Source organism: Mus caroli, chromosome 7 (genome assembly GCF_900094665.2).
Source record: "Mus caroli chromosome 7, CAROLI_EIJ_v1.1, whole genome shotgun sequence".
Lineage (NCBI taxonomy): Eukaryota > Metazoa > Chordata > Mammalia > Rodentia > Muridae > Mus > Mus caroli.
In genome coordinates, this window is record NC_034576.1 from 78,323,759 (window position 1) to 78,349,404 (window position 25,646).

The 25,646-nt window shown below is 40.0% G+C and overlaps 1 protein-coding gene across 7 annotated transcripts in view; it reads left to right on the top strand.

The window, feature by feature from the left end:
- Akap13 (A-kinase anchoring protein 13) overlaps positions 1-25,646 on the top strand; it is a 279,862-nt gene that overhangs the window by 121,069 nt on the left and 133,147 nt on the right. For all 7 annotated transcript variants that reach the window (XM_029479044.1, XM_029479045.1, XM_029479047.1 and 4 more), the window contains exons 6-8: positions 10,891-11,083; positions 16,029-19,116; positions 22,529-22,656. In XM_029479044.1, the coding sequence (XP_029334904.1) occupies positions 10,891-11,083; positions 16,029-19,116; positions 22,529-22,656 (3,409 nt within the window). The remainder of the gene's footprint in view (positions 1-10,890; positions 11,084-16,028; positions 19,117-22,528; positions 22,657-25,646) is intronic.

Genomic DNA, 25,646 nt, shown 5'->3' on the forward strand with positions numbered 1-25,646 from the left:
TAGATTTGACCTTAGTACAAGGAGATAGGAATGGATTGATTCGCATTCTTCTACATGATAACAACCAGTTGTGCCAGCACCATTTGTTGAAAATACTGTCTTTCTTCCACTGGATGGTTTTAGCTCCCTTGTCGAAGATCAAGTGACCATAGGTATGTGGGTTGATCTCAGGGTCTTCAATTCTATTCCATTGGTCTACTTGTCTGTCGTTATACCAGTACCATGCAGTTTTTATCACAATTGCTCTGAAGTAAAGCTTTAGGTCAGGCATGGTGATTCCACCAGAGGTTCTTTTATCCTTTAGTACATTGACCTTTCTGAAGTAAATGTTATGTATGATTTGTGGATGAAAAATGGTTGTTGAGACAACTAAAATAACTAGGATACATAAAAAGTGGTTTGACACAAACGTCAGTGGAAATACAAGGCCAACATTCTTCCTATGTAGAAATTTGACAGAGAAAGAAGAAATTCAGGGAGAGACTGCTAGAGTGGAGAATATAACAGCACTTAAGTACAGGAGGGTGTCCTGCTTTCCATTAGCCCCTGCCTCTGTATGAAGAACATAAGGTCCTCACTGTAATAACTTTACAGTTTTAATCCTCATGGGATATTTAAAGTACGATTGGTTACACTTAAGCTATTGCCTTAGATTTTGAGTCTCATAAAAGCACAATGAGTGGATAGAATAAATGCTATTATCTCTTTCTTACAGTTGTAGAAGCTGAGGCAAAGGAAATGAAGTCTCTTGCCTGTTGTCATGGTCCCATAAAGTAACAACGCTTAGCCTCAATTCTCCTGATGACATTTGTAAATGTGCAGGACACAGACCCAGCCTTCTAAGTAATGGGCACTCCGTGACGGTTTAGTGTAGTCGGAAGTATAAATAATTCTCAGGGCCGGTATGTTTGTGAGTTTTTGAATCCTGCTTTCAAGACTCTCACATGAAACTTGACTGCACATCTCACAGTAGAACACAGGACTGTTGTGCAAGATGTGTTGTCAACACCGTGATTGCCTTTTCAGGGTCCTCTTAAGGATTTGGTAAGTGAATCACAATAGCTTATCTGTTACAAAACAGGTTTGGAGCCTTCGCTTTTGCTGAAGAGGGGTAAGGATAAAATACATATGCAAATGTAGCTATAAAATAATAGCCAGGGGGAGTGATCTGCAGCACCTTGGCGTTGTGCTGGCCTGGCTCCATTCGTCTTGTCTGTTACCCCTCTGACTCCTTGGCAGTCTGCAACCTGGGTCTTTGTGGCTTATAAAGATAGAATAGTAGAAGTAGATGGAGGTGAGAGATGGTGAAGACACTAGTATTTACCAAATGCAGATGGCCACCTCGCCTTGTGCGCGGTGCTGCTTTGCAGCTTTTCATCTCATCTCATTTAAAACAACTCAGCAGACATGAGGTGTGTGTAGTTCCTGCAGTATCTAAGTAACTAGCCCAAGGCTATATTCACAAGCCTGACTTTTAAAAAACAACAAAAAAGTATATTTGGTAGCAGTATCAGGTTTTTAATGAGTTAATTTAATTGCTTATTTGTAGATCTAGTTTGCAGTGTTTTTTTCTCATTAACAGCTTTAAGAATTTCTATATTTTATTTTTAAGGTATTTAAGCTAATCACCTCAGGATTGCTTTATTTGGCAATGTGCTGGGAAACTGCAAAGTACATGTCTTTTCTGAAAATGATGAACTTTTATAAAACAGTGATTCCAGTTACCGTATACTAGGCATTTTTAGTCTGTCTGTCTGTCTGTCTGTCTCTATCTATCTATTCATCCATCCATCCATCCATCCATCCATCCATCCATCCATCCTCTCTGCGATCTTTTGGGGATGAAGACATTAATCTTTATTGCACAAAGACACAAATAACAGTAATAAAGTGGGTAGTAGAACAAGGGTTTGTACAGCTCCAAAAGTTGAGCTTTAGCATTGCTTTAAGAATTCTAAATGCCAGGCAGTGGTAGCTCATGCCTTTAATCCCAGCACTTGGGAAGCAGAGGCAGGTGGATTTCTGAGTTCAAGGACAGCCTGGTCTACAGAGTGAGTTCTAGGACAGCCAGGGCCATATAGAGAAACCCTGTTTCAAAGAGAGAGAGAGAGAGAGAGAGAGAGAGAGAGAGAGAGGGAGGGAGGGAGGAAATATTATTCTGTACATTTACTGCAGTTTAGTAGTTAGACTTTTGCCAGCTTGTTCTTAAAGTGGAAGGACTTCTCCCTATTATCATGCATTGGATCATCCTTCAGTTACTTAACCGTGAATGTGTTTTTTCATGCTATATCAATAATGTCTATAATTAGTTGGATTATAAACAATTGAGATATGAAAGTTTTTAGTGATATGTTTTCTTGAAAGCAGTTGTGTTAACATTCTTACTTAAACCAGTAACAAAACTCCTTTAGCTGCCTAAGTTGTATAACAATCATTTGACAAGGTTTTTTTTTTAAATGTTTAGTGTCCATAGACACAGAGAAGGATTTGTATTCCTTAAAAACTTTAATTAAGGTTTTGTTTTGATACTAGTTAGTGAAGTTAATGAATTAGGTGCCTAATTTTTTTCACCAGATACATTTATTGCTTATGTTTTATCTGTGGATCAGGGATGGTTTATCCTAGTTAACATTTTCTTTTCTATAAAATCTGGAGATGGCAGTGTGGTTATTCTTTTCATCTTTTCTATAAAACACAATTTATAAAAGAACATTCTATTTAATGCCAAATGACTTAAATAGAATGGGATAACTATAATTTTAGAATTCTTTTACAGTTTTTCTCATTTTTAGCTTAATTATATTTATTTAATATACTATATTCATTTCTACATTGGTATGTGTTGGTGTATATGCCTATGTATACACATTTAAAGGCCTGAACTTGACTCCTAGCTAAGTTCTCCACCTTAGTTTTTGAGAGAATATCTCATTGAACCAGGAAATTCTCAGTTGGCAGATCGGCTTACCAGTGAGGTTCCAGGATCTTCCTGATCCTGATCCAGACCCCGCCCCCAGCTCTGCGGTTACTGGCTCATGCCCCACCCTGGCTCTTCGTGTGGGACTAGAGAGCTGAACAAATTAGTCCGTGCTTGCACAGTAGCCACGTGCCCCTCTAAGCATCTCCCAGCATACCTAGACCTTTGGAATGTTAATAAGTGCTATTTTGAAAGTTTATAAAGATCTAATATTTATAGTTCTTGCTTATACCTTTAAATTTTATAGACATTTGGCTTAAGAAAATAAAATGTTCTTCCTAAGTTACCTGGTACCAGTACATTTTCTCCATACTGATATTGTAAAACTAGTTGTCTTGTTCTTAGGAAAATTGGTAGTAGTTCTGCAATTAGCAGTTTTTATAATCACTGATTGTTGTAGGACTTCTTTTATATTAAATGAATATTTTATGCTGTAGCCAGTAGAACTTGTGTATTAAAAAGCATATAAGAAGGTTTGTATTTTGCATGATCAAGGAAGAGCTTGGAGAATGCTTACTTCCTGTATCAGAAGAGTGCCTTGACTGATAGGTTGGTGTAACTTCTACATTTATTTGATCATTGGCCACTTAAGCTTTAAATAGACAGACAGACATATGGTGCTAATGATAGACAGCACTTGCTCAAATTATGTGTCTTCTTGGCTTTTCTTTTCCTTTGTATTTCTCCCGTGCTGGTTACTTAGGGGACAGAAACAATTCTGTCTCCTGCTATGGTTTGGATAGAGTTTTGGGCTCATGTGTTGATCCTCAGTATAGTGGTTGTAGAAGGTAAAACACATTAGATGGCCCTAAAGTCTAAGAGGACCACACTTGGAAGAGATGAAAGCCATTCTTATAATCAAAACTGGTTATAACAGTCTAAACCTAACCCCCAAGTCATTCTTCGGCTTTTACCTAAGTAATATGACCCCTGTTTCCATACATGGCTTTGGAATTCAGTGCTATCTACCATGAGAAGATACGGCCAAGGAGAGTCTTTCCAGAGCCTATGCTGTTACCTTAACTTTTAGCCTCTAGAGTATTCTAACAGACCTCTTTTCACCCTAATGTATTTCCTTCGAGTAATGAACAAGGGACCAATACATCCCCCACTTCAACCCAAGAAACAAAGAGAAGAGGAAAGCCAATAAAATTTCTAGTGAATCTGCATACATGTGAACATTTATCTGACAATACCTAGCTAAGATGAGTGTTTCATTTTGAGCAAAATGACTCTTTTGCCCTTGGTCTAGTTGTTGCTCGTCTGGAATTTAGACTTTCCAGCTCCATTTCAGTGGCGCTGTGGTTGATTTTGTAAGCGCCATTGAGGTTTGGCAATGTTATAGTGATGTGGTTTCATGAAAGGTATTGCAGGAGCTCTCAAATAAGGAACCAGCTCTTGCAGTTCCTTGCCAAAAGTAGGCTCAGGGTAGAACACCCCTCTTGAGAGGGTTGGCCCGAGTGTTTTTATCTTTTCTTAAAGTGATAGCATGAGTCCAGAACCCAAATAGGATGGGCTTGAGATATTCATGGTGTTTGGGCAGACAAGTGTAAGTATCAGCTTTCAAAATGATGTATTGTTAGATTTCCCTGCTGCTCTTCACTAGCGTTTTGTTATAATTGAACAAGAAGTAGCTTTGGACTTCTCCTGAATGACTAGTGTTACTATGTCTGGAGAGTCTGTTGTTTCTTTGTAGTTAATTTGTTGAAGGTTTATGTGTATGTTAGCATTAAGCCTGTTTTTCTTTCTTTTTCTTTCTTTTTCTTTTTCTTTTTGAAGTTGCAAGGTAAAACAGGAGAGAGCTAAATTATTGACTGTTGTGAAGCAGCTAGATTACTTGTTATTAGTTGAAGTCTACTGTAGGGATATTGAATTTTTTTGAATTGCATATGTAAACTACTAGATTTGGTACGGGTAGTTATAGACTCAGTTTGGATGCTATAACCAAATCTCTAGAGAATGATTTCTAATTTATATTAATCTAGAATTGAAAAATATGCTGTGGATCCTATAAAATTTGTGATAAAAGTACCTAATAAGCCTGATAGACTTCTGTTGCATATTATATTAAATTTTTGTTATGTGTGGATATTACCATAATTTGAAACTACTACAGTGGTAGTTAATGTTGGAAAATAAGAAGAGGCACAGAGTTTTAGAAATGGATCCACAGAGTTTTAGAAATGAGTCTGTATACAGTCTCTGAGCTTTTGATTTACAATACAAAAAAAAAAAAAAAAAAAGAGAGAGAGATAGGTTACAGGTACAGTGCATTTATAAATACAATGCCATGTTCTTTGGTGTTATCTTTTCAACAAGATTTGGGAGTTTATCCATAATACAAAAAGACCAGTATGAACATTTGAAACAAATACTTATAATGTAACTTAGTACATTTTCAAATACAGAGAAATAGCATTGGCTTCTTGTGTTGACCCAGTGAAAAGACATATTTGGATTTTATAGCAAGTCAACATTTTAATAACTATTTTTTTGAGTTTTGTAAACACATTTTCTTTTAGAGTATATATGCTTTCAAAACTTAAAATTTAGACATTCATAATGCTTCATTTACCATTTTAAAATATAATCTAAAGAAACATTTCCTTAGCTGTACAAATCTCATGAATTCACAAAAACTACCAAATTAAGCAATTACTTTGCTGGAAATGAATAAATAAATTAATAAAAATCTGTTTATACACAGTAGCTCTGCGAAACTAGAGTTTATTTACATTTCATTATATACAGAATATTGGTATTGTAACTTGGAAGATGAAATGTGGGGTTTTTTTGTTGTGGTTCTTGAAAACTAGATAATCCTTTGCAAATGCATTGTGTTTATTTTGAGCTATAATTTGCTTCCAGCATTTCACATTTGTTCAAGGGAATCATTCAGTAAATTACAGAAGCCCATAGTAACATGGCTATTAAAGCTGATTTTTGGATTCCTTTGATATAATAATAAATAGTAGTAGTCACCAAAAAGAACTAATTGTGAACTGGGCTTTTAAAACCTCCTGAATCCTATTCAGTTAAATTTTCAGCTTGCTCAGGCCTAAGTGAAGTATCTATTTGATGGGGTAATGAAATCTCTTCCCATCAGTCTCTAGCTGATCAGATGCTGTTTAGAGTTTTTTCTTTGTAATCAATTGGAAACAAAAAAGTTTTGATTCTTTATCATAGAGAAACTTGCGTCCTTTTCACTTAATCTATTGAACAGTGCTGTTATTGGGGAGAATAATGTTAAATGTTGCTGCAAAAGCAGATTAGAGGAAAGATGAAAAATCATACTAGCTTATGAAAATTTTTTCTTTATTGTGACTTAAGTTATTGGTCAAACTGATAGATGAAGTAAATATATTTCAGTAGTAAATTCTGAAAAGCTAAGTCAAAGCAGTAGGCTTTCTAAAAATATATGATGTCCCTAGAAACTTATTGGTTTGTTTAAAGGTTTTGTTTTGAACTTCAGTGACTTAGTATATTGCTAAGTGAACTTCCTAACTGAAGGTTGAGGGTCCAATCAGACTAATAAGCAGAATTGTCTTTTTCAAGTGAAGAAAGTAGTTTATAGACTAATACCTTCATTGCCATTTAAAGTTACTGATTTCTTTAACGAATTGGGGTTTTTTCTTTTTTATTGGTTAATATATTCATTTACATTTCAGATGTTATCTCCCTTACCAGTTTCCCCTCCACAATCCTCCTATCCCCTCCCCCTTCCTCCATGAGGGTGTTCCCCACCCACTCGCCCACCCACTCCACCCCAGCGCCCTAGCATTTTCCTACTCTGAGTCATAGAGCCTCCACAGGACCAAGGGGCTCCCCTCCCATTGATGCCAGACCAGGCAATCCTCTGCTACATATCCAGCTGGAGCCATGGGTCCCCCCATGTGTACTCTTTGGCTTAGTCCCTGGGAGCTTTGAGGGCTCTGGTGGATTGATACTGTTGTTCTTCCTATGGGGTTGCAAACCCTTTCAGCTTCTACAGTTTTGCCCTAACTCCTCCGTTGGGGTTCTCACACTCAGTCAAATGTTTCGCTGCAAACATCCACCTCTGTATTGGTCAGGCTCTGGCAGAGCCTCTCAAGGGACAGCTATACCAGGCTCCTGTCAGCAAGCACTTCTTGGCGTCAGCAATAGTGTCTGGGTTTGGTGTCTGTAGATGGGATGGACCACTAGGTGGGGCAGTCTCTGGGTGGACTTTCCTTCAGATTGCTCCACTCTTTGTCCCTGTGTTTCCTTTTGACAGGAGGAATTCTGGATTATTATTTTTGAGGTGGGCCCATCCCTCAACGTGGGAGGGGGGCATGCCTAGCCACTGGATATAGTCTCTACAGGTTCTATCTTGCTTTTGTTGGGTATTTCAGCTAATGTGCTCTCTGTTGGGTTCTGGGAACCCCTTGGATCTCTGGCCTCTGAAACTTTCTAGTGACTACCCCCAGTTTCCTCTCCCCCACTGACACATCTTCCTTCAAATTCCTGACCCTTTGTACTTCTCTCCCATCTCCTCCATATCTCAACCCTCCACCTTCCCCCCCCCCCGCCCCCGTCTCTGATCCCATTCTCCTTCTACCTCCTGAGATTATTTTCTTCCCCCTTCTGAGTAGGACTGTAGCATCCAAACTGCGGTGTGGTCTTCCTTCACATGGTCAGTGAGTTGTATTGTGCGTATTCTGAGGTTTTGGGTTTTTGGGGTTTTTTTGTTTGTTTTTCTGGTTTTTTGTTTTGTTTTGTTTTGTTTTTTTTGGCTAATATCCACTTATCAGTGAGTGTATACCTGAGATTCCACCTCACACCAGTCAGAATAGCTAAGATCAAAAATCTCAGGTGACAGCAGATGCTGGCAAGGATGTGGAGAAAGAGGAACACTCCTCCATTGCTGGTGGGATTGCAAGCTGATACAACCACTCTGGATATCAGTCTGGTGTTTCCTCAGAAAATTGGATAGTTCTACTTGAGGACCCAGCTTATACCACTCCTGGCATATACCCAAGAGATGCTCCACTATATAACAAGGACACATGCTCCACTATTTTCATAGCACCCTTCATTATAATGGCCAGAAGCTGGAAACAACACAAATGTCCCTCAACAGAGGAATGGATACAGAAAATGTGGTACATTTACACAATGGAATACTACTCAACTATTAAAAACAACGACTTCATGAAATTCACAGGCAAATGGATGGATCTAGAAAATATCATCCTGAGTGAGGTAACTCAGTCACAAAAGAACACACATGGTATGCTATAATCTCAGCATTAGACAAGCCAAAATTAGAAAGATTATGAGTTCTGGCCCAGCCTGAGGGTCATATTGTAATCTAAGAACAATGGGGTAAATTGCATTTAGAAAACCAAAACCTTGTATTTATTACAGTTTATCTCCATCTTTTTTACTAGCAACCCAATAATCTTTTAAGTAAATTCCTCCCATTGGGTTGCTCTTGTCTTCAGGTGTCTTATACTGCTCCTGGTTTTTAAATCATGAGTACTTAACACATTGGGCCATTTGGAGAATTTTTTTTTAAGGCTATCTGTCCACCCACCCCAGAAGCAAAGCAGTTCTTACTTTTTTTTTCTTTGTAGTAGAATCTTAACAAATACCTGAGCATCTGTAGTGTGCCAAGGGAGTGTCTAGTAAACAGTGGAAACATGTTGTTCAGAAGACACATGTCTTTTTCCCCAGGTGAGGTTAAAGATGAGTAACTAAACCACAGTAGTCATGCTGCGCTCAGAAGAATGTTTTCCAGAGCCACGTTAGAAACCGCACACAGTTTGGTGCTCGTGAGAATGTTTGAAAACAATATAAATTACCTTTGACAAGAAGTTTGAAAGTTTGAAGGTTTTTTTCAGGATCTGTCTGAATATGACAATTTAAGACAGTTAATACTGTCTAACGTAGTCATAAAATGATGTCTATACTGCATAAATGCCAGTTGATAATAAAATACCTTTTGCTTGCATCATAGTGGAAGTTTTCTCACCATGATCTAGAAAGGGAGTTGAGGAGGAGGAAGTGGCGGAGATCTCTGTAGAGCTTTCTGTACCATTAAGTTCCTTTATCTGCAGGTCTCCATTTCACTCGGTTTTTTAAAAAAGATCTTTACCAGGACATCCTGATTCACCAACTAAAAGAAACAAAATTTCTGTAGTGTGTTTGTAGGTATGCTTTTGTGTCCTGCCAGACTTGGTTTAGTTACAATAAAATCATTGCATGTAGCTTTAAAGGTAAACTTTAGGTAACCAGGCACAAGTTAAGGCTAAGAGACAACTTAATCACTAATGGTAGCTATAGGAAAGGTTCTACTTAAAACCATGCAGAGCAGATCCTCTGCAGAAGCAAAGTACACTAAACGGAGAATGTAACTTTAAAATGAAAAATGAGGTGATTTTAATATAAAGAAGGCCCATGCTTTGAGAATGGTAGAATGTGTGGGCAGACCTTGGTAAAGGCGGGGGGTTGGGGGGAGTAATAGGCAACACAAGCTGTACCTTCCCTGTGCTTAGCCCTTGATGTTCATTTTATCCATTTCTTGAAATAGTGACTGAACTGTCATATCCCTATGTACAATTATAGAAGTAAGTTCCAGAAAAATTAGGACACCTTATGGTATATAAGCAAGAAATTCAATACTTGGATTTAAATCCAGAAATCTCAGCTCTGTTCATTATACATTGTATCTGACTGACAAAAAAAGGGCACAATACCTAGGATCAGAGCTTCCAAGAAGTGCATCCAAAAACATAAGAGGCTCCTTGACTTGAAATGTGTGACAAAATATATACAATGAGAATATGACAGTGGGTGATACACTGCATGCTTCATCTCTGTTCATCTTAAACCCTTAAATCCCTTCATACAGCCCAAAACCCATGTGCAGGGTGCATTGCCTGGGTGGATCTTGTGAGGAGAGGTCAAGTTAGAAGTGCTGTGAGCTGAATAGAAGAAGCCCACTTGGCTTGAAACAAACCCAGATACATATAATAATTACTTCTTTCCGTGGTCACTTGTTTTAACATGTTTTCAAGTAAGCCTGTTCTCCTTACTGAACCTGAAGTTTCCTACATTTATCAGAAAAATAGTTTCATGTTTTTACTCTTAGGCCAGAAGTTACTCATGTCTGTACTCATTTGAGCTTTATTTGTATACCACGCATGTTTATGAGTTGAGCAAAATTGAGTTTTTACTTTTATATTTTGGTGTTTTGTTTGGAACTTCAGATCAAACCCAGGGTCTTGCAAATGGTAGCCAAGTGTTCTACCACTGAGCCACATAACCAGCTTTTGATTTCTAAATTAAAAAAAAAATAATAACGTGAAGTTTCTAGAGCCAGAGCTTCATGTAAAACAGGATTTGGATTTGTGTTGATGAGAATAGTATATTTAGCATTGTGGTTTTTTTCCTTGTGTCGTTGACTTCAAGAAGCTTGGAGGTGTTTCCTCTAATGTTTCAGAGGAGTATTTTATAGGAATTGAGTAGCTGACTCTTCCCTTCTAGTAGAACTGAATTGTGTTAGCATGTAATGTAACCTGTTTATAATCCAGTCTTAATGGCTCTTGCTTGCTACTATTGAAAACCAGGGTAAAGCCATCATTCTTATTGTTCATTATTTGATTATTACCATAATATTAACTATTTAAAGATTCCAGACCTCCCTGTCTTGATCAAAACAAAATCCTTAGGGAATGGTCTTTTAGGTTTTACTTAAGCCATTTCTGTTCGCTTGCAAAGAGGGACAAGAAGGTAGAGATGCCTGTCAGATCCTTATATCATTGGAGCTGCATAAACCCATTTTCTGTTCTGAAGGCTCAGAGATCAATCAGAAATATTACATCGTTCTTAAAAGATTAAATCTATGCCTGCTAGTAGAGTTGATATATTAACAAAAGATTGCTTGCTTGCAGGGAAAATGCAGGGGAACCAGATTCCTGGAGCAGCTTATCCTATGAAATCCCTTATGGCGACTGTTCAGTGAGGCATCATCGAGAACTGGACATCTATACATTGACTTCTGAATCCGAATCACATCGTGAACCCCATGGAGACAGTTGTACTGGACATATTTCTAAACTTATGAATATCCAACAGCAGCTGATGGTAAGGGAAAGTTTTCATTTTTAGTTAGGTATCTGTCTATGCCCCTCACCCAGTGAGTCTTGCTATAATTAAGATGTGAATTTATAAAGCATTGTTAATATACAGTGTTGCTGTGTTGGTTAGTATTTTGTCAACTTGACACAAGCCAAGAGCCATTTTGCAAAAGGGAACCTCACTTTAGAAACACCTGAATCAAATTGCAAAGGCAGGTAGTCTAGGGTTGTATATGAAAGCTGAGCAAGCTGTTGGTTAGAACCACTGGCTTTTCCACCCATGCCTGAGTAACGATTCAGAGGCTTATTATTTATTCAAAAAACAAACAAACAAAACAAAAAGGCCTGAGCCATAAACTTGGCCTGTCCCCACTAGCTTATAATTTACATTAACCCATTTATACCATACTATGTCTGCCACATGGCTAGTTATCTCTCTTTAGTTTCATACATCCAACTTCCAGTGAAGATAGGGAATCTTCCCACCTTCACTATTTCCCAGAGTTCCTCTCAGTCTCTGCCTGATGTCCCACCTTGTAACCCTGCCTCAGCTTAATTGGCCATCAGCTATTTACTGACAGGTGATGCTTCCACGCAAGAGATTATCCCTACAGTGGGGAGCAAGTCAGTAAGGAGTGTTCCTCTATGGTCAGTCCGCTCTTTCCTCCAGGTTCTTGCTTGACTTTCTGCAGTGATGGAAAAATCCCTGAGAGTTGTAAAATGTAACAAACCCTTTCCTTCCCAAGTTGGCTTTGGTCATGGTGTTTTTAACAGCACAGAAAACAAACCAAGACAGTTCCCACTTAAGAAAAAGAGCTAACATTAGGATTGTAGCAGCAGAGGCCTAATATTTAATTTTGTTTTTACTCAGAGAAAACTTTGTCTCCTTGATGTCCTCCATCCCCACTGGCTCTTAGAATCTTCTACCTCCTCTTCTACAGGGTTTCCTGGGCTCTCAGGGGAGGGATCTGATGATGGCTGAGCAGACACTGATGTATAACAGAATGTTGTTAGGAATCACTTTATTGCTACATTCCTTTAGCAAAAGAGTAGTATTTGATTGTCCTCTATGCCCATGGTCTATCTAGTCTCAAGTTCTTGGCCACCTGAGCAGTGTCCAGCAGAGGTTCTATGTCACAAATGGCCTTTAAATCCATTTAGGTAGTAGTTAGTTGCTCCCACAACTTTTATGCCACTATTGGGCCAGTGTATTTTGCATATAGGTCACCACTGTAGATCAAAGGGTTTGTAACTGAATATGGATTCGAAGGTACAGTGGTGCTGTGTACAGAGACTGCACGGGTCTAAGCCAGATGGGACCCCAGCACTGAAAGGGAAATTGGACATGAGTGCCCAGCCCTACTGACCCAGAAGCTGTCTATTGCCAGTTGGTAACTGCTCACAAAGCAAAAATTAGTTTCCTAATAGAGTCTCCCTGGTTATACAAACCACACTTAAGGACAGGCCCCAGGCCCAGCAAGCAGTAAGTACGTGGCCAACACAAAACAAACTCTCAATTTTTGTTTAGGCTTTCTTTTTTTTTTTTTTTTAAATTTATAAGTCCTTTCCTTTTATTTCATGATTTCCTATTTTGTATTTTTAGAGGACTTGTATGTGTGCAGATGTTTGTGTCTTGTATCTGCATGTTTCCAGTTCTTTTTTTTTTTTTTTTTTTTTTTTTTTTTTTTTTTTTTTTTTTTTTTTTTTTTTTTTTTTTTTTTTTCTCTTTTTTTTTTTTGTTTGTTTCTATCCTATTTTATATATTTTTGTTTTAGTTGCATGTTTGCTTTCTAATGAAAGACAGAATGAAAGCATGTGGACTTGTGGAGTNTTTTTAGAGGACTTGTATGTGTGCAGATGTTTTTGTCTTGTATCTGTATTTTACCATTTCTTTTTTTTTTTTTTTTTTTTTTTTTTTTTTTTTTTTTTTTTTTTTTTGGCTCTTTTTTTTCTGTTTTCTCGTTTGTTTCTTTGTTTGTTTCTATCCTATTTTATATATTTTTGTTTTAGTTGCATGTTTGCTTTCTAATGAAAGACAGAATGAAAGCATGTGGACTTGTGGAGTTAGGAGAAGGGAAACCATGATCAGAATATATTGTATTAAAAAAAAATCTATTTTCAGTGTGTGTGTGTGTGTGTGTGTGTGTGTGTGTGTGTGTGTGTGTGTAGGTATACTCGCACACACATACACGCATGTCCTTGTTATTGGGTATGTATATGGAAGTCAGAAAACAGCTCTTAGGAGTAGTCAGTTATTCCTTTGTTATAGGTTTGGGGGACCAAAATCAAGTCCTCAGGCTTGCATGGCAAGTGCTTTTACTCATAGAGCCACCGTCTTGCTAGCCTGGAGGACTGGGATCTTTAAACTAAATTCTTAACACATTTCTGAAGTAATGAAAGATACTCAGAGGCACTGTAGATGTACAAATGTGTAGCAAGTGGAACAAAATTTTCTTGTTGTGAAAAGAAATGTATTTTTACAGTGTTTTAGAACTGAAGAAGGCCTGAGTTTCTAGAGTGCTGCTAAAGACCAAGAAGGGAACTCACTCCTTAGGAAAACCTTTTCACTGCTGTCCAGTGAATGATGATACGGCTGCCGCATTTACGTGGCTTGTTGACAGTTAAAAAGACCATCTGAAAACTAAGGATTTTATAATCCACTCAAGCACTGAAGATAAAATGGTTGCCAGACATAAGATTATTACAGACTCTTAGTAGCATTTATTGTGGATGGTATGGATGTCACATGGCTGGATCTGTAGCATCTGAGAAGCTAATCTTAGATCATTTTTCCACCCCGTTTATTTCAGAGCTAATTTGATTTGGAACCAGCCTGATAATAATTTTGTTTGAGGTCATCTAGGGCCAGCTCAATGCCAGAGACATTATTTTTGAGACAAGCAAGCCAAAGGAATTCTACACTATGATGATATGAAATGGTTTATTCTGTCTGGCTTTCCTTTTTGGAATATTTTTTTATGTTTTTGTTTGTTTTGTTGTTTTGCTTTTCATGAATGTTTGTGTATCATGTGCATGCATTGTATGTATATGTGTGTCTGTGTATATCGTGTGCATACAGTATACTCAGAGGTCAGAAGAAGGCATCATATCCCCTGGAACTGGAGTTTCAGGTGGTTGTGAGCCATCATGTGAGGAAAGCCTGTGTCCTCTGGAAGAGCAGCCAGTGTTCTTAACCACTGTGCCATCTCTGCCTTCTTCTGCCTTTTTGAAAGATATCTGTTTCCAGCCTGTCACTTTCGTCTAAATGGACTCTTTGGAAGTTACTTTTTCCTCTCTGATTTAATGGATGATCGTCTAACTGAGGGAACTAATTCAGCTTGCCCATTTCAGTGTCGATTCTCCCATTCTTGAAACAGCACTGCCTACCTACTTCCCTGGTCTGCAGTGCTCACTCTTAATTAAGGGTATTGATTTGCTGCCCTAACTATTAGAAGGAGTGTACTCTTAAGGGATGCAGCATACACGTGTTTAGTGAGAATCTGGTTTTTAGTACACTCTAACAAAAGGACTTTAGCAAGGATAGCAGACTATACTCTTCTTTGCAGAATTTATGATACCTTTAATTAGTAGGAACAATCTGATGATACAGTATATTTACAGATTAAACAGATTAGTGAGACATGTTAATGACTGTATTTAAAGGTATTGTAAAGGACAAGAAATGGAGAACAGATATTTTAAAATAATTATGTACCAAATAAATAGCACTATATCTGAATTTTAATATTATAAATTCACTAAAGGTGCAATCCTATTTGTTTTTATTTTCCTGAGCCTTGTCTGTACGTCTATATTTTTATATTATTTATTTTTAAGACTTATTTTAATTTTGTGTGTGTGCGCGCACATGTGTGCATGCATCCCACCCCCATGCATGTGTGTTGTGGGGGAGTATGTGCAGATAAATGCAAACAGGAAGGTATCAAATTCCCTGCAGCTAGAATTAGAAGTGTTTGTAAGGTGCCTGATGTAGGGTGCTGAAAATAGAAATCTCAGGCCCTCTGCAAGAGAAGTATGCATTCTTCAGCAGAGCTATCGCCTCGGTCTTTTTTTTTTCCTTAATAACTTCTGATCAACTGTAAATTTTATTTAGTTTTTTCATATCTTCTCTCTCTCTCTCTCTCTCTCTCTCTCTCTCTCTCTCTCTCTCTCTCTCTCTCTCACACACACACACACACACATACATTCAGGGGCAGAAGACTAGATTAGATAGTTAGGCTGTCTTCATAGTTCCTATAACAGTGTTGTGTTATTTTTATTACATTGATGAACTGTGATTGTTTTAGCCATTTCTTTCTTATTTGCTGTATTTGTTCATATAATTAATTTTTAAGAACCTTTACACTATGCATAGTAATGTGGGTACAATCTCAGTAGTTAGGATAGAGAAACAGAAGGGTTGAGGCATTTTGAAGCTAGCCAGTCTACATAGCAAGTTCCTCTACATAGTGAGACCTTGTCTCAGAAAAGAAGCAAGCAAAACTAAATTAATTTTAAGGTGCTAAAAACCATTTTTGATCATATTTTTAGTGCCCTCAAGCCATAACACCCTTGACAGTAGTTAAGAGTTTGGTTTGGCTAATAGTATACACTCTCTTTTCTTTAATATGCTATATGGACAGCACAAAACCCACTTTTTATCTAACTGATACATAGAATTCCTAATTCTAAAAGCGTAGATATGTTGGGTTGAACATATTTTGGGAATGTAGTTACATGGCCGAATATTTTGCTTGAAAGGGGTTCTAAAACTGGTTATACTGTGTCTTTACATCAGTATTTGAGGCAGATGGATAGAAGGCCCGGAAAGACAGTGCTTGTCCAACAAGACTTGGCTTACAGGTATCAGTGACATCTTTTTCTCTTAGTCAGCACCCCCCCGTTTTCTTTTCATGATCAATTTTTAAAAGGTATCTTTGGTTTCCTCCTAGAAAACAAACTTGAAGCAGATGGACAATCTCATGCCGTTAATGGTGACAGCACAAGATTCGTCTTGTGTGCCCAGTGTACCAGAGACAGATGGCCAATTCCTTCCCTGTGTACCAGAGCCTTCTGACCACCAGCATCCTCCTTTTGAAGAAACTAAGAGCACTCTGTGCTGCCAAAGGAGTCCTGGGAGGATGACTGAAAGTTCCTGTGATTTGTCAAGCATGGTTGAGGAAGAAAATGTCATCTGTTCTCATAAGAAAAATAAAGATGTGGGGAGAAAAGGGGAAGAGGCGGAGCCAGCATCTGCCATGGACTCCGGGTCTGCATCTCATCAAGACAGCTGCCTTCAGAGCGTACCCGACTATGGAGTGAATGGCAGAGAAGGCCTTCCATCCTGTGGAAACAGAAACGAAGTAACTGGAACAAACTATTCTGGAGTAGCCACATGTCAGCAGCCACTGAGCAGCAGGAGCAGTGTGCTGCAGGATGCCATGGTCACAGAACCAGATGCATGCCAGCACTCTTCTGGAAGGGAGCTACCAGACAGCTCTTCAACAGATGTTGGTGCCCCAGAAAAGGCAGGGGAATTGGAACATAGCCTGCTTACCCCAGATGCTACCACCCAGAACAATAAGCCTCAAGTAGGGGAAGGCACAAAGGAAAAACTTGAGAATTCAGACAGTAGCATAACTGAAGCGACTGCTGTTCAAGTTTTAAGTGAACCTGTGGAGAAAGCCGATATTACAAACCATGTCTTTGCCACCAGTGCCGTAGGTGCTAACACCTCTGCTGAGGCTTCACCTGCATTGAGTCCTGAAGAAATCCCCACTGAAAAACCAGGAATGGAAACTCAAGAGAGAGGCTGTGAGGGGGGAACCACAAGTGACCAGAGCTTCCCAGTGCTTCCTGCTGCTGCTGCTGCTGCTACAGAAAACCAGGTTTTAGATGGACAAGAACCTGATACTTCCATAGCAGGCCTTTGTAAGACAGCATCACCTTTGGATTTAACCATGTCAGGCCCAAGTTCAGGTGGGATGCCAAAACAGAACTCAGAGTCTCATGCACAGCCTGCTCAAAGCCTAAGTAGCCAGGCGCTGCTCTGTTCTACAGCTGAGGCTGGCACGCCTTCTGCTGAGGCTACACGTCAGCTGAGCACAGTGACTTCTAGTGGCAGGTTGGAAGAATGTGGCAGTAGTAAAGCTAGCCTGCCTGAAAGCACAACAGTGCAGGCAAGCACGCAAGAGCTTTGCACCACCCTCTGCCCAGAAGACCCACAAGCTGACACAGTCACTTCTGACACTGTGAAAAATACCCAGAAACCTGTGGGGGTTTGTCATCTCTGTGTTTCAGATGCAAAGAATCAAGGAAATGGTTTGAAGCAAGATACACCTTTAACGAACACACTTGAGGATGTTCCACGTCTGCCTTCAGTTGTCCCCCAGTCTGAGAAAGAACTAGTGCCAGACCAGGTATCACCTCCAGGCAGCAGTTTCTCTCTGGCAAGCAGTCCAGAGAGTGAATCAGTAACCAAAGATGACGCACTTTCTCTTGTCCCCTCCCAGAAAGAAAAGGGAACAGCAACTCCTCAGCTCCATAGAGCTACAGCTTGTCGAGATGGCCCAGATGGAAGAAATTTGAGTGATACCGATAAGGTAGGAGACGGGGCCACTGACCCACCTACACCCTCTGCTGTAGAGCTTCGGACCAGCATGGGGAATACCAGCCCTGTAGGCATTGGTGGAGAACAGGAGGGTTCCGGCCCAACAGCAACACTTGAAGTGCTGAGTGACTCTTTACTGCATAACGTGGATAAAGCTGCTTTGGTTTCTGACTTTGCTCTGCCTGAAGAAGGTGGCAGTGTAGTGGTTCCAGAAAGTTCCACAGCTCTGGGGCAAGATGGCAAAGATAGAGCAATGAGCTGTTCTTCAGTTAAAGAAGACGTGCATTCTGCAGAAATGTCAAGGGAAGACCAGAGAACACCTCCCTCTGGGCAGGAGATACCAGGACTCTGTGAAAAACCTATGTCAGCCCTCTGTGCCGAGGAGAAAGCACGGCAGCACAGTAACTCACCAGACACACCCTCTGCCTGTCTGAAAACAGAAACTAAAGACATCAAGGAAGTGGCCCCACAGGTCTCCCTGCTGAGTGAAGGTGGAGCTGCAAAGAGCCTGGTGCCACCAAGAACGAGTCTGTCTGCCGATTCAAAGCAGAAAGCCTCGAGTACAGAGCATTGCGGCTCATCTCTGTTGCCAAGTGGGCTGCCAGGTGCGTCTGAGGCACTCCATTGTAATCAGCCTTCTGCTCTCAATGTTGTTGTAGAGAATACTCAGTTTCAGGGGGAAACCAATGCTTGTGAGGTAAGCAGAAGTGTGATGGAGGATGTTACAGTGGCTGATGCTTCACCAGCTTCTGCTGAGCCCAGAAGAAAGGATGCATCACACTGTATCAAAGACATCCCAATTCCAGAGTTGTCAAACCAAGAGAAGCAAATGACTCCAAGTTTGCCAGAAGCTTTACTGGACAAAGGTGTCACTGACTTACAGCAAGTCATAACCCCAGAGATAGAACCACTTGATTGCCAGAGAGAGACACTGGAGGGAACAGACCTTACCTGTGCCACGAGTAACTCCAAAGAGACCCCAATCGAAAAACCAATGCAGCCTCTTGCCAGGGACCTCCCCACAGAGACAGGGCTCTCAGTGATCAATAACAATGTCCCCCAAGCTGACATGAAGCAAGTGGCACAGGCCTCCGTCCCAGCAGAGGAAAGTAATGCCACTACTGTCTCAACCCAAGCTGCAGATGTGCCTACCAGAGCAGACTCCATAGAGGAGACCGCCACTAGGATAGTGGAGGCTGTCATCAGGCAAGTCAGGGCCTCCAACACACTGATGGCTAAAGTAGAAACCCATAATCCATCACTCTCCAGTCCAGAGACTACGCAGCTAGAGAATGCTTACACAGAGAGTGCATGCGCTTTCCTGGCCGGGGAGACCCTGCAGATAGAGAAGACTCACGAAGACACCCCCGGGCACTGTGGTGCTGAGACAGAAGAACCAGAGAAAATTATTCTACCTGAGCCAGCACCAGGTAAGCAAAGCAGTTTATAAGACTTAACAGCTTAAGAATCATGTCTCTGTTGTGTACTAGAATGTCGGTGTTGTTGATTTGTAGTCCTACTTGCTCAGTCATGTAAGTTGCCAAGTTAATAGTCACTGCTGTCAGAAAACACGTGTCATGTTAGGTTGGACAGATTTTACTTCCTGTATTACAGGCAGGAAAGCCTTTCTGTTGTTTTTTCAAGCCTACCTTCTCTGTCACACTGGAGCCATTGCAGCTTCTAAATCCGGAAGACAGTACATGGATCTCAGAGAGCGTTAGATAATCAAACAGCTTAGTTCTTTTCTTTAGAACCCCAGAATGTAGTGCTGAAATGAATGTGCTTTGTTTACAAATTGGAAACCTTTCCAAGTCATAGCTGTCTGTATTGTAAGAGAATTTAAAGTCGGGCCGGCTTCATGAACAGCTGTTTTTGAGAAGTACTGAATTAAATGAACATCTAAAACGGTGATATTAGGTCACTGCTTAAGTTGGGGGTGTGTACTCTTTCCTCCTTTTCCTGCCTGAGAAACAGACCTCCAGGTTTGCTGCTTTGCTTTTGGGCAGAGTCTGGGAATTCAGGGTCCTGCACAGCACAGGGGATAGGATACAGGATTTCCGCCCAAGCCCAGTCTGCTGCGGCTGCTGTCACCAGGCAGACCTGGTGTCTGCTTATCTCGGTGAAGCAGCTGCACTAAGCAGATTGCTCAATACAAGCAGCCTGTTCCATCAATGGGTAAATGTCCTAAGAGAGTGAAGAGAAGCCACCATTGCTCAGTGGAATGAACTCACTGGATAGAACTTCTTATGGCCTTTGAGACTAAAGCCGAAACTGTATTCGGAATGGCTGTCACTCTTGTCTTCTGAAGTCCGGAAGGTCAGTTGATGCAGACGTATATGCCACCACCACATGCTACCCTGTACTGTGGCTCTGAGGCTTTTGTGATAGGTGGGTTTTTTTTTTTTTTTAAACTTTTGGCAATGCTTTTTAGAATAGTGAAAGTACATGTTAGAATTGTGGGTATGGGGTATGGAGAGAGATGAACAAAAATAAAGAAATTGTTTCTGGAGAGGGGGTTTAAACACAGTAAGAACTATGCCCAGATGATGGGCTTTTTGGCTGTTTTAAACCCCAACCTCCAGAGCAGCAGTTACGTGACTTAAGGAAGCTGATGTGGGGGTTTTGGTGACTTCAGTTTTTATATTGAGTACTGTTTCAGGCTGGCTTCTATCTTAACACTGAAATGAGGTCTCTAATTTTTTAAAAAAGGCACAACAACAAGTCTATTTTGGGGACCTTGGCAGGTTGACATTTCAGAAGCATGGGAGTGACTGTAAGCTGATGCCTGGCTGCTTTTCCTTTCTTTGGGTCCTCTGCCCTTGGCCAGCCTGGATGGGATTATTTCTCCTTCTTGTTCTGTGATCACAATTTGATCCTAGTAACTGGGAACTATGAAGTGTGTGTCTGTAGCACTGGATCTGAAAAGGTTAAAAACAAAAGGGGGGGGGAGGGAGGGGGAGAAAGAGAGAGAAGGAAACTGGCAGAGTCTTAGACGTCTGTTCTTAAATGTATATATAACTGTGGTGAAGATACTAAGAAATGGTACAAAGTTTTTAAGGCTTGAAGAAGGAAGTTTTAAAAGTTAATGTGATTTTGGTGTGATATATTTTGTGTAGGTGAGTTACTTGTTTTCTTACCAAAAGGACTTATAACGGGCTTGGTGCTCTACCTCCAGCTACAAAAAAAAAAAGTAGCCACTGGTGAAGACATTGGTGCTTTCTTCACGAAATAGCCAGGGTTGAGGAAAGTCCCTGGTCACATTGCCTTAAAAAAAAAGAAAGCACCTGAGTGTGATCTCATAGCCAAGGGTATTTTTTGTGGAGGTTGCATTCCGCTCATGGATTGTTTTATGAGTCAGTCAGCTGTTGATTTGGGAGAAGCCTGTTAGAAGGCAATGTGAACCTTTGCCTCTTCAAAAGCATTGATTGATCACTGTGCTGAGCAAACCAAGATTGTCGGTGCTTGACTAAACCAAGCCAATTCTGCAGTCTCAGTAATCAATGTTTACTTTTGTAGCTGGTACATAACTCCCATTGCTGGGGCATAGAAAAGTTGAGGTTATGCTAAAAATCACATTCTAACCAAACCCCTCTTTTATAATACACACAGTTATTCTCTCAGAAACGATGTTTTCCTCGAGGGATTTTATAAGGGGATTCCTTAATCAGATTCTTCAAAATAAAACTTAATTGTATGAAAGCTAACAGATTTTAATTCTCCGAGTAAGCAAACATGTCTACCTATTTTAAATTGCTAGTAAGGTTGTATAATTATAAAAGAAAAGACAGAAAGAATTTTGAATGTTCTTTTGTTAGGCATGCGACTTTCACAATCTAAGACCTTTTAGAGGGTCACACTTGCTGTTAGAGTGAATGATCTTAATGTTTTATTCTTGGATGATAGATACTGTGGTATTTTAGACGGGGTGTTTTACTGCCAAAGTACTAGTGTCGCTGGATTATCAGCAACCACATAAAAATGAGACAGCATTTCCATTTGTATTTGTAATATCAGAGTAAAATATGACTATTCAAGCAATCTTCCCCCCTTAAAGAAGTGTCAGAAGACTAGATTTGCCTTGAACATCATCGTCACTTCCTGCTTTTGCTTGACAGTGTGGTGGCTCAGTAGAAGAAACTATGACTGTTAGGGTCTGCTGAGAGCATGGTCAGTATGGGGGCAGACTGTTAGATACCAGAAACAAAACAACAAATTTAAAAAGCTGTTTTCAGAAGGAAAAGTGTTTCTGGTTTTTGTTTGTTTGGTTGGTTGGTTGATTATCTGGGTTGTTTGTTTATTTTACCACTGTTTGCTTTTGGAAGAAATAATAGTTTACTGAAATTGTCTAGTCTTGTTGATTAAACCTTTGCATAGATCAGGGTTGGAAACATATTTTTAAGAGATTGTACTCCCAGAAGCTTTACCTCATTGCCAGTGGCTTTCTGTTTTCACTGTCCAAATAGCTTTTGCTATAATGGTGTCCAAAATGGACTGCCATGTTTCAGATGTTAGTCTGCACCTTTGTAGTCCATGAACGTACTGTCACAAGAGTGTTCATAATTTTCATGAGAAGTCAGCAGTGCAGTGGACACTTGGTAGACAGTCAACTGAAACTTCTTTAGCTCTAGCCTCATTTAAAATCTGGGAATCAGTCACAGAACCATGTGATGAGGAGTAACTCAGCATGGGGTCAGAAATGGCTCCAGCTCCTGACGTTTAATGGAAAAACAAACAAAACGTTTGAAACCTGGAGTTTGTTGTATAAATACTAAAGCACAGAGGAACCTTCTTCTTCTTTTTTAATCAAATGCACTCATTCTGCATAACCCATGTTCACTTCAGAAATGCCAGACACCAAAACTGGAGATGAAGTGGATCTTCTGAGTAAGATCAGTGCTGCTTCTGAGGAGGAGGCTGTAGGAAATGGAGCTGCCACACCCAAGATGAAGCAAGGCCCGGGGACCCAGGCGGTAAGCAGCATCTGCAGGCCGGGGTGGACAAAATGTGTTCAACTTGCTTGTGGTCTACAGTCTTAGCTTTTGTTATAGGACTGGACAGATCAGAGGTTTTACCTTTTCTTTCTTGTTCTGCTTTTGAAGTGAGTGGTATGTTATTGTTAATCTTGTATTGGTGTCATCAAAGTTTTGGAGTGATCTCTCCTACATGAATCCTTCAAAGATTACAGTGAAAAACATTTTCTCTGTGAGCACAAGACTTTGAAATTGGTCATTACTTTTATCATGACGCAAAGAGAATGTCCACTAAAGGACATCCATGCACCTGGTTAAACCTGACTTGTTCATTGTATGTCTTCATTGTGAAGCTCAGTCTCAAGTATCTAAAATATGAAGCATGTCATTATTAGCAAAAAACAGCAGTTGAGTAAATAGTTTTCTGGTCACTTCATGAGAAATAACAGCATTAGCAAAACCACCATTCAAATAAAATATGCTTGGCTGTTCTTTGTCGTGCACCCACCACTGCCTGTATTTCATTTTTTGAGATATATTTATGCATATGTTTATTTTTGCTCACACATGTGGCTGTGTACAGTGTGTGTGCAGTGTCCACAGAAGAGGGCATCAGAAGAGCAGCCAAAGCTTTTAACCACTGAGCTGTCCGTCTGTTTATGTTCTCGATGTGCATGCTGGCAGTCTTCCCCACTTGTCTTCCTTCCACTCACTTGTTGGCAGTCGGGAATCTAATGTATGTCTCTTTCTATCCATTTCCCCATTCTTGAACTAAATCCAAATGGAATTATAAAGCACGTACTCATAGCTTTGGTGACTTAGCATCTTATTTGGATGTTTTACTCATGTTGCAGCATTGATTATTGCCAGATAACATTGTAGAGATGGTATGTATCTGGAGATGCTTTGTGTTTTGGGCTATTAGAAATCATGTGCCTTCTATGACATCATGCATTATGTAGACGTGGTTTTGTGTATCCAGCAGTGGAACTGTTGGGCCCTGTAGTTATTCCAAATTTAATATTCATAGTTTTTAAAACATTTAATGATTTTAATTCCTGGAGGGCGGGTCTGTCTGTACCTGAGCGTGTAGGACCACTTCTACGTAGTACAGAAAACATACGCCAATACGATTTTCAATGTTTACAAAATTTTCAGGTGTAAATAATGGAAGTTTCTGTATTGACAGTGTTATTAAAACTTTGCTCAAAGTCTGACCATGCACCTCTCCCATTGCTATCGTGCCCAGACTCGCTCTCTCTGCTGTGCACTGAAAGGACAACCTGTGGACACAAACTTCAACGTTTCCTGTGTCTTACTTTTTTTTTTTCAAAAACAATTTTTTATTAGATATTTTCTTCATTTGCATTTCAGTGCTATCCCAAAAGTCCCGTATACCCTCCCACCGCCCTACTCCCCAACCTACCCACTCCTGCTTCCTGGCCCTGGCATCCCCTGTACTGGGGCATATCTTCGCAAGACCAAGGGCCTTTTCTCCCATTGACGGCCGACTAGGCCATCCTCTGCTACATATGCAACTAGAGGCACAGTTCTGGAGGGTACTAGTTAGTTCATATTGTTGTACCACCTATAGGGTTGCAGACCCCTTTAGCTCCTTGGGTACTTTCTCTAGCTCCTTCATTGGGGGCCCTGTGATCCATTCAATAGATGACTGTGAACATCCACTTCTGTATTTGCCAGGCACTGGCATAGCCTCACAAGAGACAGCTATATCAGGGTCCTGTCAGCAAAATCTTGTAGTGTCTGAGCTTGGTGGTTGTTTATGGTATGGACCCCCAGGTGGGGCAGTCTCTGGGTGGCTCTTCCTTCTGTTTCAGCTCCGAACTTTGTCTCTGTAACCCCTTCCATGGGTATTTTGTTCCCCATTCTAAGAAGGAACGAAGTATCCACCCTTTGGTCTTCCTTCTTCTTGAGTTTCATGTGTTTTGCAAATTGTATCTTGGGTATTCTAAGTTCCTGGGCTAATATCCACTTATCAGTGAGTGCATATCATGTGTGTTCTTTTGTGATTGGGTTACCTCACTCAGGATGATATCCTCCAGATCCATCCATTTGCCTAAGAATTTCATAAATTCATTGTTTTTAATAGCTCAGTAGTACTCCGTGTGTGTCTTACTTTTGTTTCCAATTCAGTTCTTCTCTTTTATCCATTTACTGTATTTTTACTGAGTCAGAAGAAAACAGGTCTGTTGAAAGTTTTGGGTTCTGCAGGACGTATAGTCTTTGCCCTGACTTGTCACCTTTGCTAGCACAGTGGAAAAGCAACAAGAGACAGTATTTGAATGAATGACTGTTTCTGTGTTTCAGCAAACCCTTGTTTATAGACACAGAATTTTGAATTCCATATGATGTTCACAACAATAAATATTTTTGTTCAGATTTTTTCAATCATTAGAAAATCTGCTCTCAGAGCTTTCTTTCATGATCTATACAAAACCAGTGATAGGCTACCAGCAAGGAATGTGTTAACTTCTGGGAATAACAACAAGAAAAAAAAATGCTGCATGCCAGTGCAAGGCAAGCAATCAGACTTCTTTGTTTTTCCATTCCCTTCTCTCTTCTCTATTTTCCTTTTTAAAAAATGTTAAGTTGGGCATGGTGTTACACCCATGTAATGGCAGTATTTGAGAGACCGAAGCAGGAGGATTGCCATAAATTCAAGACCAGTCTGGGCCATGTGTATAGATACACAGTCTTAACAAAACAACAACAAAATTGTTCTCTGGTGTAACCCCTAATTACTGTACTGTAAATTGGGTAAGAGAGTTCTGTCTGACCTGAACTAGATTTTTGCCTCAGCCTCTGTATAATTCAATTTTCTCGTCTCTGTTCACCATGGTAGCCTTAATGTTCTAATGTCTGTATTTGGAAAGGGTTGACTGAGTATGTGATTGTAGGGGGTAGCGTGGCATTTGTTTAATGCTAGTTAATCCAGACTTTCTGACACATACCCAGGCTTTGTTTTGGCC